This window comes from Etheostoma cragini, chromosome 14 (assembly GCF_013103735.1).
Source record: "Etheostoma cragini isolate CJK2018 chromosome 14, CSU_Ecrag_1.0, whole genome shotgun sequence".
NCBI classification, from domain to species: domain Eukaryota; kingdom Metazoa; phylum Chordata; class Actinopteri; order Perciformes; family Percidae; genus Etheostoma; species Etheostoma cragini.
In genome coordinates, this window is record NC_048420.1 from 11,548,761 (window position 1) to 11,571,481 (window position 22,721).

The 22,721-nt window shown below is 43.0% G+C and overlaps 2 protein-coding genes and 2 long non-coding RNA genes across 11 annotated transcripts in view; 3 read left to right on the forward strand and 1 right to left on the reverse strand.

Annotated features, from left to right (window-relative positions):
* smarcc1b (SWI/SNF related, matrix associated, actin dependent regulator of chromatin, subfamily c, member 1b) overlaps window positions 1–509 on the forward strand; it is a 9,354-nt gene extending 8,845 nt beyond the window's left edge. Inside the window, exons 27-28 of the mRNA XM_034891319.1 lie at window positions 126–230; window positions 312–509. Coding sequence (XP_034747210.1) covers window positions 126–230; window positions 312–379 — 173 coding nt within the window. The 3' untranslated portion in view covers window positions 380–509. The remainder of the gene's footprint in view (window positions 1–125; window positions 231–311) is intronic.
* A 2,423-nt stretch (window positions 510–2,932) lies between these two features.
* Window positions 2,933–3,581, reverse strand: LOC117956363. The gene is made up of 3 exons (XR_004659234.1): window positions 3,304–3,581; window positions 3,043–3,168; window positions 2,933–2,945 (listed from the first exon to the last, which is right to left on the reverse strand). It is a non-coding gene; the product is annotated as an uncharacterized LOC117956363 (long non-coding RNA).
* On the forward strand, window positions 3,568–5,977 carry LOC117956366. The gene is made up of 3 exons (XR_004659237.1): window positions 3,568–3,630; window positions 3,788–3,793; window positions 5,967–5,977. It is a non-coding gene; the product is annotated as an uncharacterized LOC117956366 (long non-coding RNA).
* A 3,016-nt stretch (window positions 5,978–8,993) lies between these two features.
* LOC117956334 (chondroitin sulfate proteoglycan 5-like) lies at window positions 8,994–22,665 on the forward strand. 8 transcript variants are annotated; one of them, XM_034891330.1, is made up of 7 exons: window positions 8,994–9,773; window positions 14,772–15,549; window positions 16,371–16,580; window positions 17,017–17,179; window positions 17,946–18,008; window positions 19,776–19,940; window positions 21,451–22,665. In XM_034891330.1, the coding sequence occupies exons 1-7, from the start codon at window positions 9,692–9,694 to the stop codon at window positions 22,072–22,074; spliced, it is 2,085 nt and encodes a 694-aa protein (XP_034747221.1). In that variant the 5' UTR covers window positions 8,994–9,691; the 3' UTR covers window positions 22,075–22,665. The 8 variants fall into 8 exon arrangements, with proteins under 8 accessions (XP_034747221.1, XP_034747225.1, XP_034747223.1 ...); XM_034891334.1 differs by having other exon boundaries at window positions 8,995–9,773; window positions 17,017–17,095; XM_034891331.1 differs by having other exon boundaries at window positions 8,997–9,773; window positions 16,371–16,559.
* Window positions 22,666–22,721: the final 56 nt, after the last annotated feature.

The following is a 22,721-nucleotide window of genomic DNA, read 5'->3' on the forward strand; positions in this document are numbered from 1 at the left end:
CACACACACACAATCCGAAAGTCAAACTGCCTCTAAAAATTGTTTAACCTTATTAGGACACAAGAAAACAACTTGTGTGTTAATCTCTTATCTGTTCAAATATTTGGTCCTCTCATTACATTTAGCCCTGCCTCATCCTTCAGGCCAGTCCATGCCCAACCGCATGATGCCTGGTGGAGGAAATGGCCAGACAATGGTTCCTCGACTCTCTGGAGCCCCCAACGGCATGTGTAAGTATTCTTCAGTGTTGAATTGGCTTCAAAGTGCGTGCGTAAGTGTGGTAACACTATCTTGTTCTGTTACTGTCTTAGACCCGTCCTCGCAGCCTGATGGGATAGCACCAGCTCAGTCGGGTCCTCAAGCGTCCAGTCACAGCTGAACTGAACTGACCGGAAAACAACCGACACACCTGTCCTTCAACCAGGACAAACACAAACAAAATTAACACTGGCAGAACTGTTAAGGAACAACTGTTAAGAAATTGAACTCTTCAGTACTAGTCACATGTTTATAGACAAATTGTGTAATTTGGTCGATGGCTCAGTCTGTCATATTTGTGAAATATTTGTTCTCTGACGTCAGAGTTGATAAATCGGAAGATTGAACTCAACTCATTAAAGTTGTTTTACATATAACTCAATTTGTCTTTTGTTCTAGTCGTGTATGTGTCTTGAAAGAGGGCGGCATGGAAGGCAGTGAAAATAAGAAGTTTTCATTTTTGTGGTTTTTTTCATCGCTAGGTCTATACGTTGAAATTGCCACAGTCTGCGTTTAATGACAGCGGTGCTGCTGTCAATATTAATCTTATTAGTTATATAAATTAGCAGCACACTTAAAAAAAGGTTGATAGACTATTGTCAACAAAATGCCTCACTTGATGTTCATCTTAGCGGAATGATCAGGACAATATTTGAGCTGGGCCTTTATTGTGAAGGCTTGACATGAGAAAGCCAGATTATGGCAGCGCTTTTTCCCCAACATTTATCGTGCCGTCGCTGTGTAGGGGAATAACTCATTTGCCAGACACACTTGCTGGTAATGATCACGGATCCAACCGTATTTTGTAGATTTATTTGCATTAACACAAACAAGGTTCTGCATCCAATACATACCATAATTGTATTACTAGCATACAAAGTGGTGTCTAGAAGGCATAACAACATTAAAACAGTATTGGAAAAGCGAGAAATCAGCGGTCGGCAAAAATTAGACGTCCCCCGTCACCCCCTCTCTCATACACAAAACCAAACGGGTGAACAAATATTGGTATGGCTTACTCTGCCCCCACCACGTTCCTTAATAACCATATATGACCAAAAGATTTTTTTTTTCAAAATAATAGAACTTTTTCTGTCTCTTACATTTATTCAATAAGAAATTAAAATAAAAAAATTCCAACCGTGTATTGCATTGGGTACCCAGGAAAGCAGGTGTAAAGTAGATTGGATGAAAGGTTCATGAGTTATTTCAAAGACAAACACACACACACACACACTTTCTAGAGAGATTAGCATAAACACATTTTTGGGGTAGACACAGTCGTTGAACAGGCTAAACACATGAACTATTAGATATTACCTACCATCCAGAAACTTGTTGATAGAGTTTTGGGTGGCCTGTCAGATTTTGCCATGTCTTACCTGGATGATATTGTTGTTTATAGTGAGATATGGGAAGCACATCACATCTCAAAGAGGTTTTAAAGGTCTACATATGTAGAAGCCCTTTCTATTATGTTGTCAGAGACTTAGAATATCAATCTGAAACATCTAAAACACCTTAAAGTGGTCTTTGAGTGTCTCCATGTTGCAGGACTGACAGTTAATGGTGCCAAGTGTACCTTTGCTAAAGCGGAAACAGAGTACCTTGGTCATGTCATTGGAAGAGGGGGTCATCAAACCACAAGCGCAGAAGGTTCAGGCCCTCCAGTCTAGCCAACTCCCACAAACAAGAACCCAACTCAAGTCCTTCCTTGGCACGTCAGGTTGGTACCACAAATTTATACCTAACTGCCAGAGCAGCTGTGCTTACAGATGTGACCAGTCCCAAAAAGCCCAATCAGCTCTGTTGGACAGAAGAGAGTGTTTGATTCTTTAGTAATTTTATTTTGGGTCTTGATTATTGTAGCAAAATCATTTTTCTCCCCTTTGTGTTTGGTGTAGGCCTTTGTGTGTATATACCCCTCCTTTTGTTTCATTTGGGAGGTCAGGTTTGTAATGTTAAGACGCACCGTATAGTATTGTTACGTTGACTTCAGTTTAGTTAAAGACCCACTTTTATTACATTTGTTTGAAACTTTAAGTGATTTGAGTTGTCAAAATGAAGCCTTTGTTTTTCTAACAACTGTGTGTGGTGTCTGAACAACAATGCTGGATGATGTGTCGAAAGAAAGCCACTTAAACACTGTTTCCTGATTATAAAGTTTATTATATCAAAGATTCAGCATTGATTGACAAGCTCTGCAGAAGCTTGGAGAGTTTCAGATGTACACACTCTAGCTTTCAATACCTTAGACATACTTTATATAGGATATGTTTGAGTCACATGTTAGATAACATACAGGATTTGCTACATGATAAACCAAAGATCACATCCAAGTCATCACTTTTAGCCCAAACATCCCTTCCCATGTTCACTCCAACTCATGATCAAAATACAATGTAAACCCCCTTGCACCAACAGTATTTTATTTGAACAGAACCTGATTCAAGTTACAAATCATTAGATAGTACATGTGTCAATGCCTGTACTGCTTGGTTCCTAACAAGAAACTTCGTGGACGGGAGCGACTTCGTGGACGGGAGCGGCTTCGGGGACGGGAGCGGCTTCGGGGACGGGAGCGGCTTCGGGGACGGGAGCGACTTCGGGGAAGCAGCGACTCTTGGCTTGTTGAGTAGCAAATTGCTCGGTCGTCGTCGTCCTTTCGGACTGAGGTTGTCATCAACCTTCATAAACATATTCACAGGCTATGAATGCTTCAAACTAGATTAAATTTGTTGATAAGGGGGAAAAAACTGTAAGCAAGGGTGCAAGTAGACTTACTGTGAATATAACATTGGTGTGGCGAAGAGTCCAACGAGGGAGAGGAAGAATAATGGCCAGCTAAATGAAATTATTATTTTTGCTATTGTTAATGATACACCTCCAATTGCAAGAGCCACATTTTTCCTGGTGAATGCAAGAAAATCACAAAATCAAACCCTGATTTCCACAGAGCAGAAACAAATGCAGATGTTAGATTTGTGTACAGAAAGCACTGCAACATATGTATACGCAAACATGCATCTTATCAGCTGTACTCACAATTGCACGCTCATGTTGAGAGAAGCCTCTTGTTTGTTTCAGCAGGTATTTGAATCTAGATTTACTTTTGTCCAAGCAAATAGTCCTAAGAAGGCTTTGGTAATGAACAGGTCCTCTTATAGTTTCTTAGTCAACATGCAAGGGACACGTCAGGTGATTTAATCTTTTGTGCAGCCCCTTCTCCCCACCCAACAACTGTGAGCACCCTCCTTTCTTCACGCCTGCTAACTTGTCACTGGCTGGATGCAATGATGCATATGTCTGAACAGGTGACCCAGCTTTTCCAAATACCTGGCCTTCACTGACTGGTGTGACAACTGCTGTTTTGTCTCCTCTTTTCTTTCACTCTGGGTTTATCTCTGTATCTCTACACTTTCCTGACGCCAATGAGCAGTGCATAAGCGTGTGTTTATGTGCGTGTGTGCATAATACTGCCCACCCATGTAAATTTGGGTTCCTTCCTTCCAGCACCACTGGTTGAAAGGTGTGTGTGTGTGTGTGTGTGTGTTAGTTATTCATCCTGCATCCTCTAGCTTTCAGAGGTGATGTATGGGCCTTTATGGGTTGGTGTTTTTTGCCCCCGACATCTCCTTCCAGGCAGCGCGGCAATGGTTATTTTTAGGGTTACAGTTAGTGTTCGCTGCCTGGAAGGCGACGTTGGAGGCAAAAAACATACAGTATATCAAACTGACTGCAGTGTTTGAATTTAAAAATAATATTGTGAATACATTTATATTTAATCTTGCTACGATTTTTTCTAACCTGTGTGAAAAAAATAGCGGCAAAGTGGTTAAGCCCTCTGCAGATTTCCTGGACTGAAATTCCCAGGAATGTTGTACTACCAACATCAAGTCTACCACCAGCCACCCTTTAAATTGTTCTTTAGGTTACAGTTCAATCTGCTTTATCTGTATATAATTACACATCCAAAACCATTTTCAATATCTTATCACTTGCAGTGAAGTAGTGATTGTAGCAGTAACATTACGAGAATATTAAATTTTCATTATGTCATAAGGTCATCTGGTTTACAGGAATGCATTTATATAATTCGGTTTAGGTCCTCTGATACTAGATTACATTAAAATGCCGCGAACAGTTAGTCATATACAAACTATTGGAATAAATGTATCATAAAACCACAGATTGGCTGCCATCTTTGTTTTTCTTACAGTTAGGATTCAGTCGCCACTTTTGCAATTCATTTTCAGGAAAATGAACCAACAATGTTTCCCGGGCACTTCAGCTACCTGGCATACCGTAACTTCATGATGGACACATACCAGCCCAACCCCCAAGAATACCTTAGCTCAAAATCCCTCAGCTGGAACCTTGCTATAGGCATCTGTGCCGTGCTGTCATCAGTTAGCCATGAATGTCATACTATTTTAAACCTCTCTTTTTTTTCTTTTTTTTAAATAGTTTTATCATATTTTGTACACATACTTAATTTTACATTCACTTGTTGAAATGTAAAATAAATGTTGCTGTAAAGTGAGTTTGATTCAAAATTGATGGTTCATTGTAACCCAGTGAGGTGCTGTGCCTCGGTATGTCTTGCCAAGTCCCTTTACACAAAGCTAGATCACTTATTGTTCCCCATTCACATATGCAAAACTAAAACTACAGTCACCTGAGCTAAACAGTTCACATCACCTGCAAAACTCATTCCAAGCAACTCAACTCTTAACACAAACACCAATGCAGAAAATACTAACTTTTCACTAATTGGTTTCTTTAAAGAAAATATAGACTTTACAATATACCACTTTTACAAGGTAAACAAGACGGAATGAAAATCAGAAGTTTGCTTATTTTGTCTCTACTAATTTATGGAATTACTGAGGAAAACAACCTAAAAAGGTACATGACAATAAAGAATAGTGGGACTTATGGGTAATCCTGCCTCTCTCTAGCATTATGCCGCAAGTGTTCTTCATCACATTACATGTCTGTATCCTCTCTGAATACTAATGAATGTGGTGTTTCCACTGCCTTTACCTCCATTACTTTCTGAGAAACAATAAGAATGCAGTACCATAGTCAAAATATAGTGTGTTAGTATAGTACAGTAAAGTATAGTGTATAGTATGTTCACTAACAAGTATAAAACAAGACGCCTGCTTAGTCTTTCAGCTAAAATTACAATCACAGTGTTTGATTGGCGCCAGACTGAGATCTATTCTGTTTTGAATGTGTGGTTTACAGTTTTGACAGCAGAGTGTTAGCTTTTGAACAAAGTGCTGACAAATCCACAGTGTTCTGCAGGTTGTGGTTAAAGCCATGGGAGAAGTGTATAGTTTTGAGAACAGTGTTCTAGCAATGAAAAAGGAACTAGAGTTTGGTCCACGTGAACTGCTGCAGTGCAGACTGTAGTTTGAGTTTTGCACATGTGACTCCAGTCGTGGTTTAGCAATTGAATTAAACTGTAAAGGGCACTTGAAGTTTAAGAATGTTTGGTTTCAGTTTTGTGTCCAGAGAAGCTGCCAAGGAGTGTGTTTCAGCACACTGCAGCGCTTCAAAAACAATAACTGATTAAGCTTTTGTTTTCCTTTTGTTCATGATGCCCTGAAGAAACACTGTTGCCTTGCAACAAGTTACTGGTAAACCTTATTTTAACGAGAATTCAAATTCTGAAAAACTATAAAATTACTCTATAACAGTTGGTGTTTTATTTTAGCGTTTTCTGACTATGACCATGCGGTCACAATGTGTTGATAATGTTCCAGTGACACCTTATATGGGGCCATTCTGAAGAATAAGTTCAAACTGAGGCCCCACAAACAAAAAACTATTAAACAAAACAATTAAGCAATCAGACTTTAAATATGTTATGACCCAGGACATTACATGAATAGTATAATAGTAACGAGGTAAATATAGACCAATGACCAACACTTCATGTAAAATGCTCCAAAAACTGTATTTGTAATTGGCTCCATTTTCTTGTTAAAACATTCCAGTGTAAAAGGGGTAGCTCAAGTTAAGCAATCTGATGCTTTCATAGCTGTGCTATTGTATACTTATCGTGCTATTGTATACTACTATATACCTCTTCTTCGCGTCATGCCAAACAATGCTCTTTATCTGTGAAATAATCACAACATACCATACATATCAACGTGAGCTATTGCTCAAGTACACAAGAGACACAGCTTGTGTCAGTTGTCTCATTACTATCTTCACCAGTGTAGAATGAAAGATAAAATGCCCAACTGCACATTGTTGTTGGATACACTGAGCTTTGTCATCACCTAGTGGTAGCACCGTGGGTGCAGCAGACTGACGCCCCCCTGTTATCATCTCATACTATGAATCTTATGCTAAGTGCCACAGACTAGGCTTCTGGTTAATTTACAGGGGTGGGAGTAGAGAGAGTACAAGAAAATCTTGCCTTGGGTACAGAGAAATGTGGGTTCAAAAAGCAAACAAGGAGGGAAAACAAGAGAGAGACTCCAGGACTCCAACCAACAAGCCTCAGCCACAGAGCCACCACCCAGTCAGCGCCACCCTGTCACTGCACCCGACATCACCTCCAGAGGCTCTTCAATGGCTCTCACATGGCAATGACCCTGCCTTCCTCCATGTAGTTCCAGTTTCTGCTTCCCATGTAATGTCCTTACATTTAAATCGCAGAACAAGGCATCTAATAGAGCAGTTAATTGAGGATGCAAGGATTATTTAAATTCAGAATGTGATGAAAGTTAGGGGTACTGAACATTAAAGAGATAAGATTGTGTGGCCAGGATACCTCAATTGGTAGAGCGGGCGCACATACATAGAGGTTTATTCCTTAACAAAGCGGCTGCGGGTTTGACAACAACCTGCTGACCTTTGCTGCATGTCATTCCTTCTCTCTCTCTCCCCTTCTCATATCTTCATCTGTTCTGTGAAAATAAAGGCCCAAAAATCTTTAAAAAAAAAAGAGATTAGATTCCAGACTCCTCTGAAAAAAACACACTCTGCTACCTGCTCACTGTTATCCAATACATATTCTGGCTTTATCGATGTAGATCTATTTAATAAGCCGCCTCATCTACTTCTGAGAGTTGGATGTTCAACATTAGACACACACACTCACTGACACACGCAGGAAATGCACCAGAGGGGACTTGGACATCCTGTCCACCCCTCACTGTTCAACACAGGGGACAGGATGGAAAATCAGACGTGCCCTGAGCACAACATGCACAAACCCATGCACGCACAGAACTTGGCGTTGACTGGAGTGTGCTATCCTCTCATTCTGGTTCTCAGTAAGATCCATCTGTTCATCCAGCACGAAGGAACGCAAACAAAGGAACCTGTCTTTCCTGTACTGGAATTAAGTCAATCGCTACAAGAGGATGAGAGTTGAAATATATAATTTGTGAACTCAAGGGTGTTTCATGACAGACATTCTTGTGTGTTTGTGTGTAGGTGGTGGGGGGGGGGGGGAATATTGTAGTACGGAAGCAATTTCGTTCTGCTCTGGTTGGCAGTGCATCAGGGAACATTTTTTCTGTTCCTCCATCTCCACCACTCCCCAGCTCCCTCGCTTCAACATTCACCCATGTCTGTCCATCCTCTGAATCCCGTTACACACAACCTTTCTCTCTCTCTCTGCGTCTCTTGTGACTGTCCCTTTCTCTATCTTCCCCCCTCTCGCCCTGCCAGGTCCTTCTCATGCAAAACCCCACTCTTCCGTTGCTGAGAGTGGGGTTTTAAGGTGGACTCAGTTTTGATTGGCTGTTATGTGGAGGATTGATTGGGGATAGCGGTATGGTGCACACAGCAGGGGCTTGGATCATTTCCCTCCCGAATCAATGTTTGAGTGAAACTTCTTTTTTTTCTTTTATATACTATGAACAGAGTATTTGGTCATAATTATTTCATAATGTATTTGACATTATCTCATGTAATCAGCCCTCTGCATGCTGTTTTGTTAGCTGTTTGTTACAATAAAAGGAGACAGAGAAACAGGAACATGGATTTGAGTAATTATTAAATCAATGTATTTGGGAGCAATTATAAACGTAGCACGCAAAGTAAGGAAATCTGTCTTTGGTAGATTATTTCTCTGTGGTAACAATGCTTTTTGGCAATGAATATTATAATACTGGAAAGCCTATTTAGTTCCTTTTTAAATGGTGCCCCATATGTTCTTGCATAGTTCAATCCACCAAACACCATTCGAGTCAATGGCAGAATCGGCTGTTTGGCATGGGCAGAGAAGATTTAGCAAATTTTAATGGGCGCAACCCACTTACTCAGCTCTGCTGCGCATCCCACAAATGCATGTTCCTTACAAATTTCCTTACTTTTGGTGTTAAGTTTATTATGGCATTTAGGGTGGCAGGGGGAATGATAGTAATATCAAGTGGTGCAAAGGCAGTGTGAAAAGTGTGTGTGTGTGTGTCTTGTGGGAAGGGGAGAGGGAGACAATGGAAATCGAGACAGTATATCAAACCATGGGGGGGATGTGAGGAAGGGGGACTTTTTCGTGGTCAGAGGAGTGTGTGGTGTGTGTGTGTGGGGGGGGGGGGGGGGGGGGGGGGTGTCTATACAGCAGCAGATGCCATTGTCTGGAGCATTTCACAATGTAACAGAAGATTATCAACCTAGTGTGAAAGCGCACACACACATCTGCAACATGCACCCAAATAACACCCTGACATACAAACATCACCCAGAGAGAGAGAGAGAGACTCGTGGACATGATATTCACACACATTAGTTGTGGTGTAAAGTGGAGCATATTGACTTTCAGTGACAACAGATGCTGCTTAAATCCCACTCAGCCCAATTCTACATGAGCAGGCTGAGGCTGGACACTGGCGAGCATTTACTCGGGTGTGTGTGCTGGCACTTTAACACCCAGACGCACTGTAGGCGCACGACGTGCCGTGCCGTTCTGCGCCGCGCCGTGCTTTGCCAATCATCGCCTGTGCAACCAAAGGGAAAGGCTTAACGGATCGCACATACACAGGCAGACAGGCAGGCAGGCAGCGACTAACCTGGCTCATTAAAATATCGCCTGCAGACCCTCAGTCGTTCGCGCGCAGTAGCCTACCTACTACTACAGGTTCTCGCGGTGCTTCTGGACCTGCCGGCGGAGCCCAAAGCGCAGAGTAACACGCGAGCGCGAAAGGTGTGGAGGAGAGGGCAGCTGCTCGGGACAATGAGACCGAACCCAAGCCGGTAAAAGGTTCGGGGAGAAACACGCATACCAGCTCCGAGGGAGGCCAACGTTGAGGAGGTTAACGGCAACATGGCGAAAACGCTAAAGATCTGAACTTTGGAGGATCCGCTGAGAGGATTATCGTACTGCCCCACAATCTGACCGGTAGCCTGTAACGAGGAACGAGATCACAGTTTGCGTCAGTGTGTCAAAGGGATAGCCATTGGCATGGAGCGCGTTGGCACTCGTCTGGGCACCTGGCAGGTGCTGCTGACCATCTCAATGGTCATTATCCCCCTGTCTGCTCACGGTAAGTCCACTGCACTACAGTCCCACCCTGTGCGTGTGTGCAAACTGTGTCTGCGCGTGTTTGTGCAAGAAGGCGCGCACGTGTGTGAATCAAATCACACCTGCATTGGCATACGATAAAGAAAAAAATCGTTTATGCGGCATGGGGATGCAACTGCCGTTTCAATTTGGTCACTGGCGGTTCATTTGCAATCGTTTCATCTGTCAGCAGTCTTTGAGCCTATTGATAGTAACACGCTGGGTAGTGACAGCTGTTTTTGGATTCTGATTTATGGACACCGATATTTTAAATGCACTGATGATTTATTGCAATTTGGGATTTATGTCATCGGGCTCATATTTAAAAAAAAAAAAATGGAAAGACTGTCAATAAATCCCTACTCTAACAAATCCAAGTGTATGATATTATCTGCCATATTTTCTATCATGCTGCTATGACCTATTGATCATTAATGACCCTTGAACCGGCTGTGGCTGGCCACGGTCCGGTCAATCTCATCCCCAGTCAGAGTCCGACAGGAGAAAAACCTATACTGTAACTAGCCTCCTATAAAGCGGCGATTGCCCTGTTCTGCTCTAGGAAGGAACCATCTGTAGGCTATTAGAAGAAAGACGTGCATGTGAGGGACCAGAGAGAGACAGAGACATTTGACAGTTCAGTAGCCTACTGCAGCGGCGGGTCGCCGTGGCGGTGCGTGGCCCAGACAAAGGCGGGATTAGGTGCACCGTGGCCAGGCTGCAGGAGGCCTATTCACGGCGCTGAAAGCCTTGAATTCCTCCAGACATTCAGGGGAAGCCGGAGACAACACCTACACCTCTTCTCCCTCCCCATGCCTTCTCATTTAGCCCGCTCTCCATCCCTTGAGACACGGAGGAAGGCAGTGTGGGAACGAAAATCCGATACAACCATGGTCTGCTCTGTCTGGCGCACACACACACGCACGCGCGCCCCTAAAGAGTAGTGGAAATGTGGCAAATCTGGTTAATGTAGATCGAATGAGCGCTGCTGCCGCTGCCCAGCAACAGGGTGGCTCGTGCACGCAGAGGGTCGCCGGTTCACGTGAGCACGCGCTGCCAATGTTAACCCCCCCCCCCCCCCCCCCCCCCCCCCCCCCCCCCCCCCCCCCCCCCGCTGGATCTCGCGTCCTGAATGTGTAACCAGGCGTTAATTGTTACATATAAATAAATATACGCCAGGCGTCTGTCACGCTTGAAACGTTTTAGAATTTTAAATTATCATATACAACTATAGCTGCAACTTTTTTTTATTTTTGATCAATTAATGTATTCTTTTGATATGAAATGTCAGAAAATAGGGAGAAATGGCCATCATAATTTCCTGAAGCCCATATTGATATATTGAGTGCTTGTTTGTTAAGAATTGTATTTATACAGCCCAAAATCACTAATTTAACACACCCATGCTAATGTTGATTAAAAAGAGGAATAAAAAAATCATCTTTTGGAAATTGATCTTAATTTATCTTTATTGATCTTAATCTTTAATTTAAAAAACTGGAAAATCCAACATTTAAAGGACACCAATTTTCTTTGTGAATGAATACGGTATTTTAAATATATAAATGTTCTTCCTTAAAAATACAGGGGGCATAAATATACACACCCCTATGTTAAATTCCCATAGAGGCAGGGGCTTTTCTATTTGTAAAAGCCAGTTATTTCATGGATCCAGGATGCTATGAATCCTGACAAAGTTCCCTTGACCTTTGGAATTAAAATAACCCCATATCCTCACATACCCTTCACCATACAAAGAGATTGGCATAGTTTTATTTCAGTTAGCCTAATAGCTGGTTTGATTTGCATTGAAACATGATCTTATGGAAAGTATTTTAAGGAAGAACATTTATTTATTTACAAAACATTATTAATTCACAAAGAAAAAAATAGTATTCCTCTTTCCTCCTCCTTTTTTTTTTGTCCTTGATAGCAATATAAAGTAATATGGATCAAATCCATGCCTTTGGGTGCTCTGCCATGTAAGTGTGTTTGTCTAAGTGAGCGCATACTGTGAGGTCCATCTGCCCTGTAGCCCCAGAAAGCTAACGCTATGTCACACACACACACACACACACACACACACACACACACACACACACACACACACACACACACACACACACACACACACACACACACACACACACACACACACACACACACACACACACACACACACACACACACACACACACACACGATGCCAGAGGTTTAGTGCTGAGCAGCAGCTAAAGGAACACATCACACCATTTCTAAGACGGAAATTTCTAAGCAGGGGAGTCGTGCGTTCACTTTGCTTGTCTTGTCCTTGTAATCTCTTCATGTTCCCTTTTGCTCTTGTAATCGCTATAAGACTGCCAGCTACTAACTGGACGCTGCATCTGAGTCTCAACTGGGAAGAAATTGGCAGATTGAACCTTTAAAGGAAATGGTATTTTGTTGTAATCCATTTTAACTGGTGGAGTATGTTTGTGTCTTTCACAAACTGTGAAGCATTCAAGTTCATTCCACCTCAGTTTTCCCAGAGATGGAGTTCACACTCTGCCTGGCTGGCTGATTGAAAAACAAGAGAAAGAGAGAGAGAGAACGAGCGCAGACACTGGATTCTCTGTTTCCACTGCAACTCCCTCACTCCACTTCTCCTTTTAACATGGCACCCCTTTACATCTCACCATGGCAACTGCAGTATGTGTGTGCCTGTGTGTGTGGTGAATCTCATGGTTCCTCAGCCACCGCTAGTCTTCGTGACTCAAGGCACGTTCAGATGGTTTTAGTATTAGCTCTGAATGAAGGGCCAGACACTGAAAGCAGTGATCTCATTGGACACAGTGATTTCAGGGTGGCAGTGGGAGAGAAGCCGTCCAGCCAAGGATTGGGTTGAGTTTGGCTGTTTGCACAAATGTACCAGGCCAGTGGAAAAAAGTGGCTTCTTGAAATTCAGTCTGTCAGTCTTAAACCGTGGGAACCTTACATTCCCGAAACTTCTTTCTTCTTTCTTTCATGTCCCCCTTTCACCTTAAATATATTGACAATTTGAAAAATGCATACATTTACTTGTCCGAAGAGTTAGATGACAAGCTTGATATCACTCATATTTCTATGCTAAATATGAAGAAACCACCAGCAACCAGTTCTGTCCAAAAGTAACAAAATCCCATTACCAGCACCTCGGAAGTTAAACAATTAGCTTTATTGATGTTGGAAAAAGGTGTTTATCAGAGGTTTCTTTCTGTTTCCAGTCTTTGTGCTAAGATAAGATAAGATAACTGGCTGCGGGCGGTGTCTTCATATTTAGCATAGAAACATGAGAGTGCTATCAACTTTCTCATCTGACTCTAAGCAAGAAAGTGAATAAGCATTATAATGGGAAAATTACATTTAAGCAGGATGAGAATTTAAATTAAATGTCAAATAAACCCTTTAAACTCAATTTATTTTATACATCCTTACAGTATCTCTATTAGCTTTCAACTCTTTCCCACTCTGAATGGAAGTCCTTTGATGTTTACACTGAGTTGAATATCCCAACCCAAGATTTCATGTTATCCATTTCCCCAAAATTTCACAAGGTTTAGTATTTTTGGAAACTTTGGGATCTCCACTTGAATTTTAAAGCATTCTGTGGGTTTGAACAATGTCTGCACCTCGTCCTCCCCCCATTAAGTTGCCATACTTTTAGTGCTAGACTGAGGCTTCTCTCCCTTCCGTGACGTCATCATCAAATTGCGTTAAAAAAGCCAGCTAACACCAAAAACAGGCATTTAACACTATTTGGAGATATTTTTAAACATGATACAGATATCTTGAGTACTGTATGTACCCATACTCAAAAGTGGTGGTTAACTTGCAACATGGGCTTTAAGAAATGACTGGCCAATCAGCGTCCTGCTGCTTGGTAAAAGGTTTAGGGAATTCCTGTCCGTCTGTACCTCCCTGTTCTGTCTTTTTCTTTCTTTGTCTGTCCCTCTGCCTCTTTGTGTGTGAATCTTTGCCCTGCAGATTGCCAAGTACAGGAGAAGGGCCTGACCAGCCTCTAACCGATTGCTCTAAATCCTAATCCTCACCCAGTCTTGGTCACCAGATCACATTAGTCAGTCACTCAATGTGCCTAATCCTACATCGCTACAGTCTGATTACACGGCAGTCTTCTGCTCTTGTTCTGATTTATTTGACAATTAATCACTTAGCTCTTAAGCTCAAATCAGCTCTCTCATGAGAACGCAATTCGTGCCTATAATTATTGCATTGTTTTTCAAATGCAGCTGAATTTACTGTGAAAAAACAGTATTCTCTTAGAAAAGTAGCCCGATACAGCCTTAAGGCATCTCTACAGTATACTGTGGGGATCCATTCCAATTATTTAGGCCTCATCCTTGGGGCACAATCTTTATCAAACAAAACACATTCAGTACCTGGGGATTTAGTTCTACCATTGATGCAGTGTTGACAATACGATTATGTTAAGGGGAGAAACAGTTGTTTTTACACATCACAAGTCAGTACCAGCAGCCAGTCAGTCTAGTTTAGCATAAAGACTGGAAACAGGGGCCGCAAAATTCACCAAGCAGCACCTCTGAAGAACACATTTACACATCATATCTTGTTTGTTTAGTCTGTACAAAAACACTATGTGAAAAAAAATGGCAAATTGGGATTTTATTGGGAGTTACTTGCTGGACAATTTCTTGGCTTGCGGTAACTTCCTTGAGTCTCAACTGGTTGCCTGGCAACCTCACAGTGACAACAAGACTAGATGAAGAAATAGTCTGACACATAAACCCACCCCAATACATGTTTAATTACATTTTTGTACAGATAAGGTCAGCTTTAGATGTGCTAGAAGGTGGACTGGATGGAAAGTGGAAAGCCAATACGTGTTTGGTGTAATCTGACTCTTGCCAGTCTCCAAACTTTTTGCAAATGCAATACTAGAGGACTGGAATTCCTCTTTAATGCTTTTTTTGTGTCTAAATGACAGGGAGGCATTCACTGACCAGGCACCATCATCACCACAATCAATCATCTGTCAACAAGGAGGCCTTGAACACCAGAATGATGCTCAGTGATGACTCCGCAGAGAGGGACCACCTGATCGGAGCAGGGCTCATGCTCGGGGCTAAACTCCCACTCAGCTCCACCAAACGCCACCATTCTGATAAACACACCCATCTAGATGTCGTAGAGGAGGACCAAACTGTCGGGGAGGAGCTCACCGCCGGTGGGGGGAGTCCAGACCAGCCCGGAAACCCAATGTCAGATGATGTCATCACCGTGGAGTTTCACAGCCCCGCGCCTGATATTGTGTCCTCTGATGTGGCTCTGGGTTGGGCCAAAGCACCAAAAGCCCACAAGCAAAAAAAAGGCGGAGACCCCACTGCATGGACGCTTTCTGACTTTTATGACTACCTTACACCTGATGACGACCTCTCGACATTAGATACGACCCCAGAACCAGAGCCCACCCCTTCACCCCCGCCTGACATGGAGGATGAGAATCCGCTTCTGACCGTTTCTCCTTCTGTTCCTGATGTGAGGCCTAAGACGGATAGCGGGCCCTCCCTACCAGCTTCTGCCATGCCAGGGCCGGACAAGGATGAGGGGTTAGGCTTAGGTGGCGCCCTGGGGACTGACGGCTGCAGGCTGGGCTTTGTGCGTTCTGGACCTGGGGTGTGTGTGTCTCAGTGTGACATTGAACCCAATTTCTGCTTCAACGGAGGAGTGTGCACCGTGGTGGCAGGAATGGGAGCATTCTGCAGGTGAGAAACGCGGTAATTACACCGGCTGGTTTTTTGTCCTTGGGTAAATTGTAAGGAGGATCACAGCCTTCCTGTTTTTTAATCATGTTTAGTAATGTGCGATAGTATGTGAGTGGCAGCAGGGGTGGGGTGGGGGTGTAAGGTGCTAAAAAATGTCCCCATTGTAAATGTCTTGTGCTTTCCAATGTGTTGCCTTTCCGAATAGACACTGAAAAGACAGACACGCACGTAGATACCAGGCTGGCTTAATCTGTCATGAGGGTTCGTCGATCGCAGCAGGGTCGCTGAGGGATTAGCTCAGTTTGGGAGGTGGTGGGGGGGGGGGGGGGGGGGGGGGGGGTGGTCATAGGTTGGTGACAGCTGATGTAGACACACACAGTTTCACACACAGAAGACACACACACAGTCCTTGTGCACATACCCACACATTCACAGACACATAGCACCACAAAGCTTGGAGGTAAACGGTTGCTCATCTCATCATACCTGCTGAGTAAGGGCGCACACACACTCTCGTATGCACACGCTTCAAACACATGTTCAAACTAACAACACTTCAATTTAATTCACCAACTTTAGTAACCCCACAAGGGGCAATTAGTTAAGAGCAGCTACAACACACACACACACACACTTTTTACGCTTACATGCTTTGGTCATAAATATGGTAAATAAGCTAGTGCAGGATACACATCTAAATTAAACTTCTTGGTTTCACAGCAGGTCAGAGGAGGTATATTATTTTTTATTATACTATACCAAAAAAGTGTCACATTAATCAAAAGGGCCAATATTGCTACTTTGCATTGCTTTGAAACCAGGTGCAATGTGCAGGACTACATCTGGAACAAAGGCACGCGCTGTGATTGGGCTGTCACAGAGTTCCAGGTTATGTGTGCGGTGGTTGGCGTGACCTCCCTGGTGCTCATCTTCCTCTTCATGATCATCGTGTTCTTCGCCAAGAAGCTGTACCGCCTCAAGAATGAGAACAGGCGCCTTCGCAAACGCAGGTGTGTTTGTGTGACTGGGAGGTGAGAATGTAAAAATATACTGCGTGTGGTAAGTTACACTACGTGATGGGTGCTTAGAGAAGTGTGACTATGTATGTCACAGTCTAATTCCTGTGAGACTTTACAACCTAACAACTGAGAAAGAATGTGAAAATCAAATGAAGCAGTGAACAGTGAGAAAAATCCATCTAATCAAATCAATTAGATTTTTTAGTCACTAAACTCAATGTAGTCTTTAGGGTTGAACACATTTTTTTTTTGGTATCCGCTGAATTATTATGTTCTTCGTGAGGATATCATTTTGTGTATAATGTGTGTGTCTACCAGAGTTTTTAATCCCAGTTTAACAGAATGTAGACCTGGGGAGATACAAATCCACAGAATGCTTAAAAATAAACAAACACATTAACTGCAAATATTTATGACCCAAATCTCTCCCGTTCTCGCCCTCCTGCAGTAAATACTGCCCACAGAACAGCGAGCCACAGACAGACGGCCTCTCCGTTTCCACAACAGCCGACGGCTCGCAGCCAAACGTAAGGAAATTGTGTGACACCCCTCCGCACGCTCCCCAAGCTCACACTCACAACCTGGCGTACTATGACAACGTTATCTGTCAGGTACGCCCCGACTCTGTGTGTTTATTCTCCCTTTTCTGTCCTTCCATATATCTACTTCGTACTCATTATATTTGTCCAACTTTTCGGTGCATCTACGATTTCTTTTCTCTTTGTCGGTTGTCTTTGTTCACGGTGTCCCCTCCTATGTTTTCACTCTGCCGGCTTACATAGTGATTTGATTTTTGTATCCGTCTGGGTTTATCTGTTTTTCTGTCTTTGTGCACAGCAGTCTATCTGTTCCAATTCAAAGTACTAACACCAAACCACTAACTTAAAAGGTGCTGTAAGCGATGTCACATGTGTTTTAGGCTACAACATTTGTTGTCACATACAGCAAACATCTTCTCACTATCCGCGACTTGCCTGTCCCCAGAACACATTGTGAAAAAACGCTGTCTCCTTAAACACATGAGAACAAAAACAAAATGTGCCCACTTGCACCACGAAGTATACACAAACAGTGTTCCAGCGTTCCAGCCGATAACTGACTAGGATTTGGGGGTGGGGGTTGGTGCGCGGAAGCACAGAAGGGAGGGGACGAGATTAAGGGGGGAGGGAGGGGCGAGCTAGTCTCGTTTTATTTGAAAATACTTCAAACGTCAACTAGAACGCCACCCAACATCGCTTAGAGCACCTTTAAGCGTGTACAGTAGAATTATGCAGCTCACCTGAGTGCCCCTAACTTCTCATTGGGATTTCCACCTACAATTTTTGAATGTGCAGCATGTGTTTGTTTAATGCTTTTCACACTCACCGATCCCTTCAGAGGCCATCAACAACCAGCTATACCTGGGAATATAAACCCAGAAACCCTTACAATCACTTCCAGGTAAGGAGAGCAGAAATGTCCATGTTGCACAAAAGCAATCTCCCTCCGTGGCTTTGCTTTGAACTTACCCATTGTCCAACCGCTAGGTGCCAGATTTCCGCCTACTGCAAACCTCACTTCCACAGACTCTCCCAGTATCCGTATCTTATCAGATGCGTTCCACGTACACTGTAGGTTGAAATGATGAATCGCCTTCTCGCAAGGATTCCTGCAACTAGTTTTTCAGAGATGTCACACAGCTGTGTGATTAAATAGCAAGTTACCACATTTGCTGCCTCTCCTACCTCTGCAGCTCCCCAAGAAGCTGAGTCTCCATTTTGTTTTAACTGCTGGCTTTGCTCTCGTGCCCATAAAGCTCAGACAGACATTTTAGGGTCCCTCTGCAGCAGGTTTCCGCTTTTCTACCCAATTCTCTTCTAAAGGTTGTGCACGTAGTGCTGCTATAAAGTGAGTTGCATCATGTGTGTGCATGTGTGTTTGTCTGTGAATTTGAATTGTGCGCATCGACGTGTTAATAGCTATCCATGTTTCTGTGTGTTTGTGTTTTTTTTTGTTTTCAGGCAGATTTATGTGTGCCCCTGTTTGACATTTATTAATCATACATCCCTACTGATACATGGTTTAATTCTTAACCTCAATAAACAAAGAAACTTGTTAATAGAGTTAGAGATGAACCATGAACAGCACATAAAGTCTTCAAGATCATAACTTGGAAGTTTTTAGAGCCTGAGGTCGGCTGTGAAAGGGTGAGTTTAGTCCAGCAGTAGCCAGTGTGAGCGATCAATGGTGCCCTAATTACTGCCTGCTGTGCCTCTGACCTTCAGACACGCCAATCAATCGATGGCTTGGTTATTTACAAGCTGACACATGCAGACGTACTCTGACACTAGTTTTGTTGTCACAAAAAACACTCTCCCAACTGTTAACTGCATGCATTTACAGCATTTAACACTCAAACACAACTGTTTGAGTGTACCATGCATGCTATATATGTCTATATAGATATTTATTTGAATTTTCAACATTCAGTAATTTCAGTCATACTTGGGCTGGGCTACATGAAGTGAATATATTGTGACTTGCTCTTGTAATCCAAGCCTCTCCGTGCTCCGCTGGCATTTCAGTGCAGTCGTTATAGATGAATGTCTGTGACTTCGGGTTGCTCCAAATGTCAGGTCTAGAGGGTAAAGAGCCCCTGCAGACAAATGTTTTTTTTTTCAAATGTCAGCGGTCTGATTGGGATTTTTGTAAAAGCTGGGAAATGATTGGTTGATTAGGTATGAGTGTATGCATTCAGGTGCAGTATCAGTCCATACAGTTCCCCGTATCAGGTCAAGACAGTTTCTCTAGCATGGGGAAGAGCTTTCAGGCATATTTCTGTTTTGGACATTTCTGAATTGTATATTTATTTTTATTTTTCCCTGTTAAATGACTACCTAGTCCAGTGAACTGAACATGTCAAGAATTGCTACCGCATCCCTTTAACTGTAATAAAATACACATTTAAAAAAAAGATTGTACAATAATGAATTCATGCGGCAAAGCTATTAGTCTTAAAGGGACACATGCAGAAAAGGATGTCAGGCTCCACACATACTTTCCTGCACAATGCGCACACACCAAAACATACAATTGCGAGGAGTTGAGTTGCACTTTAATATTGCAGAACATCTACTCACCCTCGTCCTGCGTGAGTCTCTATAAAGAGATGTGTTTGTAAATGTAAGTGCGAGGCATGTATAAAAAGGGAATAAACTCTCCCCACAGGATGATCCTCAGAAGCAGGAGGACCCAGCAAAGCCCCCACAAGCCAAGGAAGAGGGATCAATGAACATCCTCAACTCTCATTCCCCCAAACACGAGAACAACCGGCCAGCCTCTGTTGTCCACGACCAGGGCCACGCCCCAAATAACACAGAGGAAAACGCTGAGGTAACCCCGCTCCAGAACAACCTGGTATAATATTACCATCTGTCGACGTGTGCTGTTGGAGAATCAGACCCAAATATTTAATTTGCACACAAACCACAACAAATTGTTATGTATTGTTGCAAAGTTTATACTTTGTGTTTTAAACAGTCCAATCAGGTCTAATGTCAAAAGTAAGCACAACATAAATTTAGGATACAACTTGAGAAGCACACCAGTCCTGTTTACAAGGCTGCCATGCCAATGCGGATCACATAGTGGCGCCAATGCTTCCTTTTTTTCCCTCTATCGCCTCTTTCACTGGACTAAAATCTCTGGCTTGGACCAACTAATGAGTGACTTTCCTTTCTACTGATGCCCTGCCTTGGTCTTCGGCCAATGAACTCTCTCTCCATCATTGTCTCCCCTCCTGTTTCCTCAAACCCTCCCCCGTGCCTCTGCCTGCCCCGCCTTACTGTCTCTCTCTGCCTGCATGCGTTGGTGTTATCGGCGAAAAGTGTCTGAAAACTACTTTGCAAAAGAAGTTAAGTGGAAATCAAGTGACTCTGTATTTGCGAATTATAAATGTTTGGCATTGCTAGTAAGTGGATGCGTCTAGATTACATGAGGTCAAAGTAATTGCTTGGAGTTGATATTTGAATCTATATACACATTATATTACACACGCTATGTCTTGGGTTTTCAGTGTCATTTATAATACTTTAATGTACTTGAGGTTCTTTTGTACTTTTATGGGTATACATGGAGGATTATAGTTCACAGTTGTTGGAATAAATCTTTTTAATTTTACCCGGCTGGTCCCTGTGTGTTGCTATGAGCTCTACGTTCCCTCTGTCTCTTTCTTGCTTTCTCTTCTTTGCATGTCTGCTCATGATGAAGCTGACTACTGCCTAACTGCTCCCCTGCTCATAACAACTGAATGCACAGCTGACCCTGCTTTCCTGCTAGAGTTAGCTGCTTACAGATTACGCCACCCAAACAATGGTTTCTGTGTGCCCAGCACCACAGACAGCTCTCCAAAATGAATGAAAGCTACCACAAAGAGTTTTCTTTTTTATATAGCCTACTCTCCCTCTTGGAACATTCCAATTTAAACATGGCTTTCTAACTAGAGCCACAGTGCTGGGTGAGGAGCAACAGGGAGTACAACTGTATTGTAATTTAGTGGACACCAAAAAAAAAAAAAAAAAAACTAATAGGAGAGTGAATATTGGCCGCAAGCGCAACTCCAAATTAATTCTGATGTTGCCCAATATGTGCTATGCAACTGTTGTCATATTGACTTAGAAGGTGATAACATGTCAGTATTGTGTTCACAGCTTGTTCCCACTGCCCCCAAGTAGCTAAGAAATCAGTTGCTGTGGGTTCAAGATAATGTGTCTGACCAGGCGTTTATTGTCTCATATTTAACCATGCCTCTATTTCTTTGTATATTTTTATTTCATTATTTTTTGTCTCTGTGCTTGTTCCTACATTGTTGTATCCTTCTGTACTTACCATTTTTCCACATCAGGATGGAGTCACTATTGGCCTGGAAGTGCTCCTCCCAAAAGATGCCAAGCTCCACTCAGAGACCCACTCGCCCCTTCAGTACGACGTCTTCCTCTACAAGGTTGCCAACAACGGAGACTCCACCCTTCCCAACCAAGCCCCTCCCACTCACAGCGCTAACTCTTACTCCCCCTCCTCTTCTCACCCCATGCCTAAATCTGCCAAAACATCTAAGAAGTCCAAGGTGCCTAAGTCCCCCAAATCACCCAAACACACCAAGGAAGACCCACCTAGTTGCTGTGAACCCTTGTCTGGCAGGCACTCCTCACCTGGTCGCCACCCATCCCCCAGTCGCGATTCGGAACCTGGTTCCTATTCTTCACCCACCTGTCATCCATCATCCCATCACTCTCCCTCTCGGTACAAATGCATGCCCACTTCCTCCTCCACCACCCCGCTTGAGTTACGCAGGCCCAGAGGTTGGTCTCAAGCTCCCGACTCAGAGCGCTCAGGGACTGGCAGAGAGCACCAGAGTGGACGCCTTCGTCCATCCCCCTCGTCCCCTCACCTCACTCAGCCTCCTCCGTCACCATCCAGGGTTAAGTACAGCCCGGTCAGCACCCGATCCCTGCCACCCCTCTCCTGACCTGGCCTCCACCCAGCCCAGCATCCATCCATGCATTCTCGCGCACAAACATCTGTCATAATCTAATTTTTCCAGCTATATTTTCATCATGGCTCTAACTTTTTCATAAGTGATTTATAGATTATCCATCCATCTTTGCACCCTGCCTCCTCACTTTTACACCCAGAGGAAGAGCACATCACTTTGGCGTGGTCGACGGAGCCAGAAAACTAAAACTGGGACAACAAACACCACACTCTCTCAAACTCAGACATGGATGCACCAAAATGCACACAGACAACACCACGTAGTTACAGCAGCCAAACATTGACACCTTCATGTAAATACCAAACCTCCAAAGCTCAGGTTACTGCTCACATAAGCACAAAATGAACCACATGTGAATATGCTCTTCTAGCATGGTGCCAATGTTATCAAATGCTGACAATATTGTTCATTAAGATTTCATAGAGGTTTACTACAATAGACATAGTATTATCAATGATTTATACAAATCTTTTGCTATTAAGTGTATGATTATTTTATGTTTTCACAGGCTTTTTGGTATGTTTTTCATGTTTCTAATCCTCAATAAATAGATTGTACTACAAAGTGTGAAGTATTGTTTTCTAGAAAGACAGCTAACAGTAACAAATACAACAAAGGTT

Coding starts and splice junctions, on each gene's coding strand:
- LOC117956334 (XM_034891330.1), top strand. CDS start 9,692: ATGGAGCGCGTTGGCACTCGTCTGGGCACCTGGCAGGTGCTGCTGACC. Junction 17,180..17,945: donor ATGACAACGTTATCTGTCAG/GTACGCCCCGAC, acceptor CGATCCCTTCAG/AGGCCATCAACAACCAGCTA. Junction 18,009..19,775: donor ACCCTTACAATCACTTCCAG/GTAAGGAGAGCA, acceptor CTCTCCCCACAG/GATGATCCTCAGAAGCAGGA.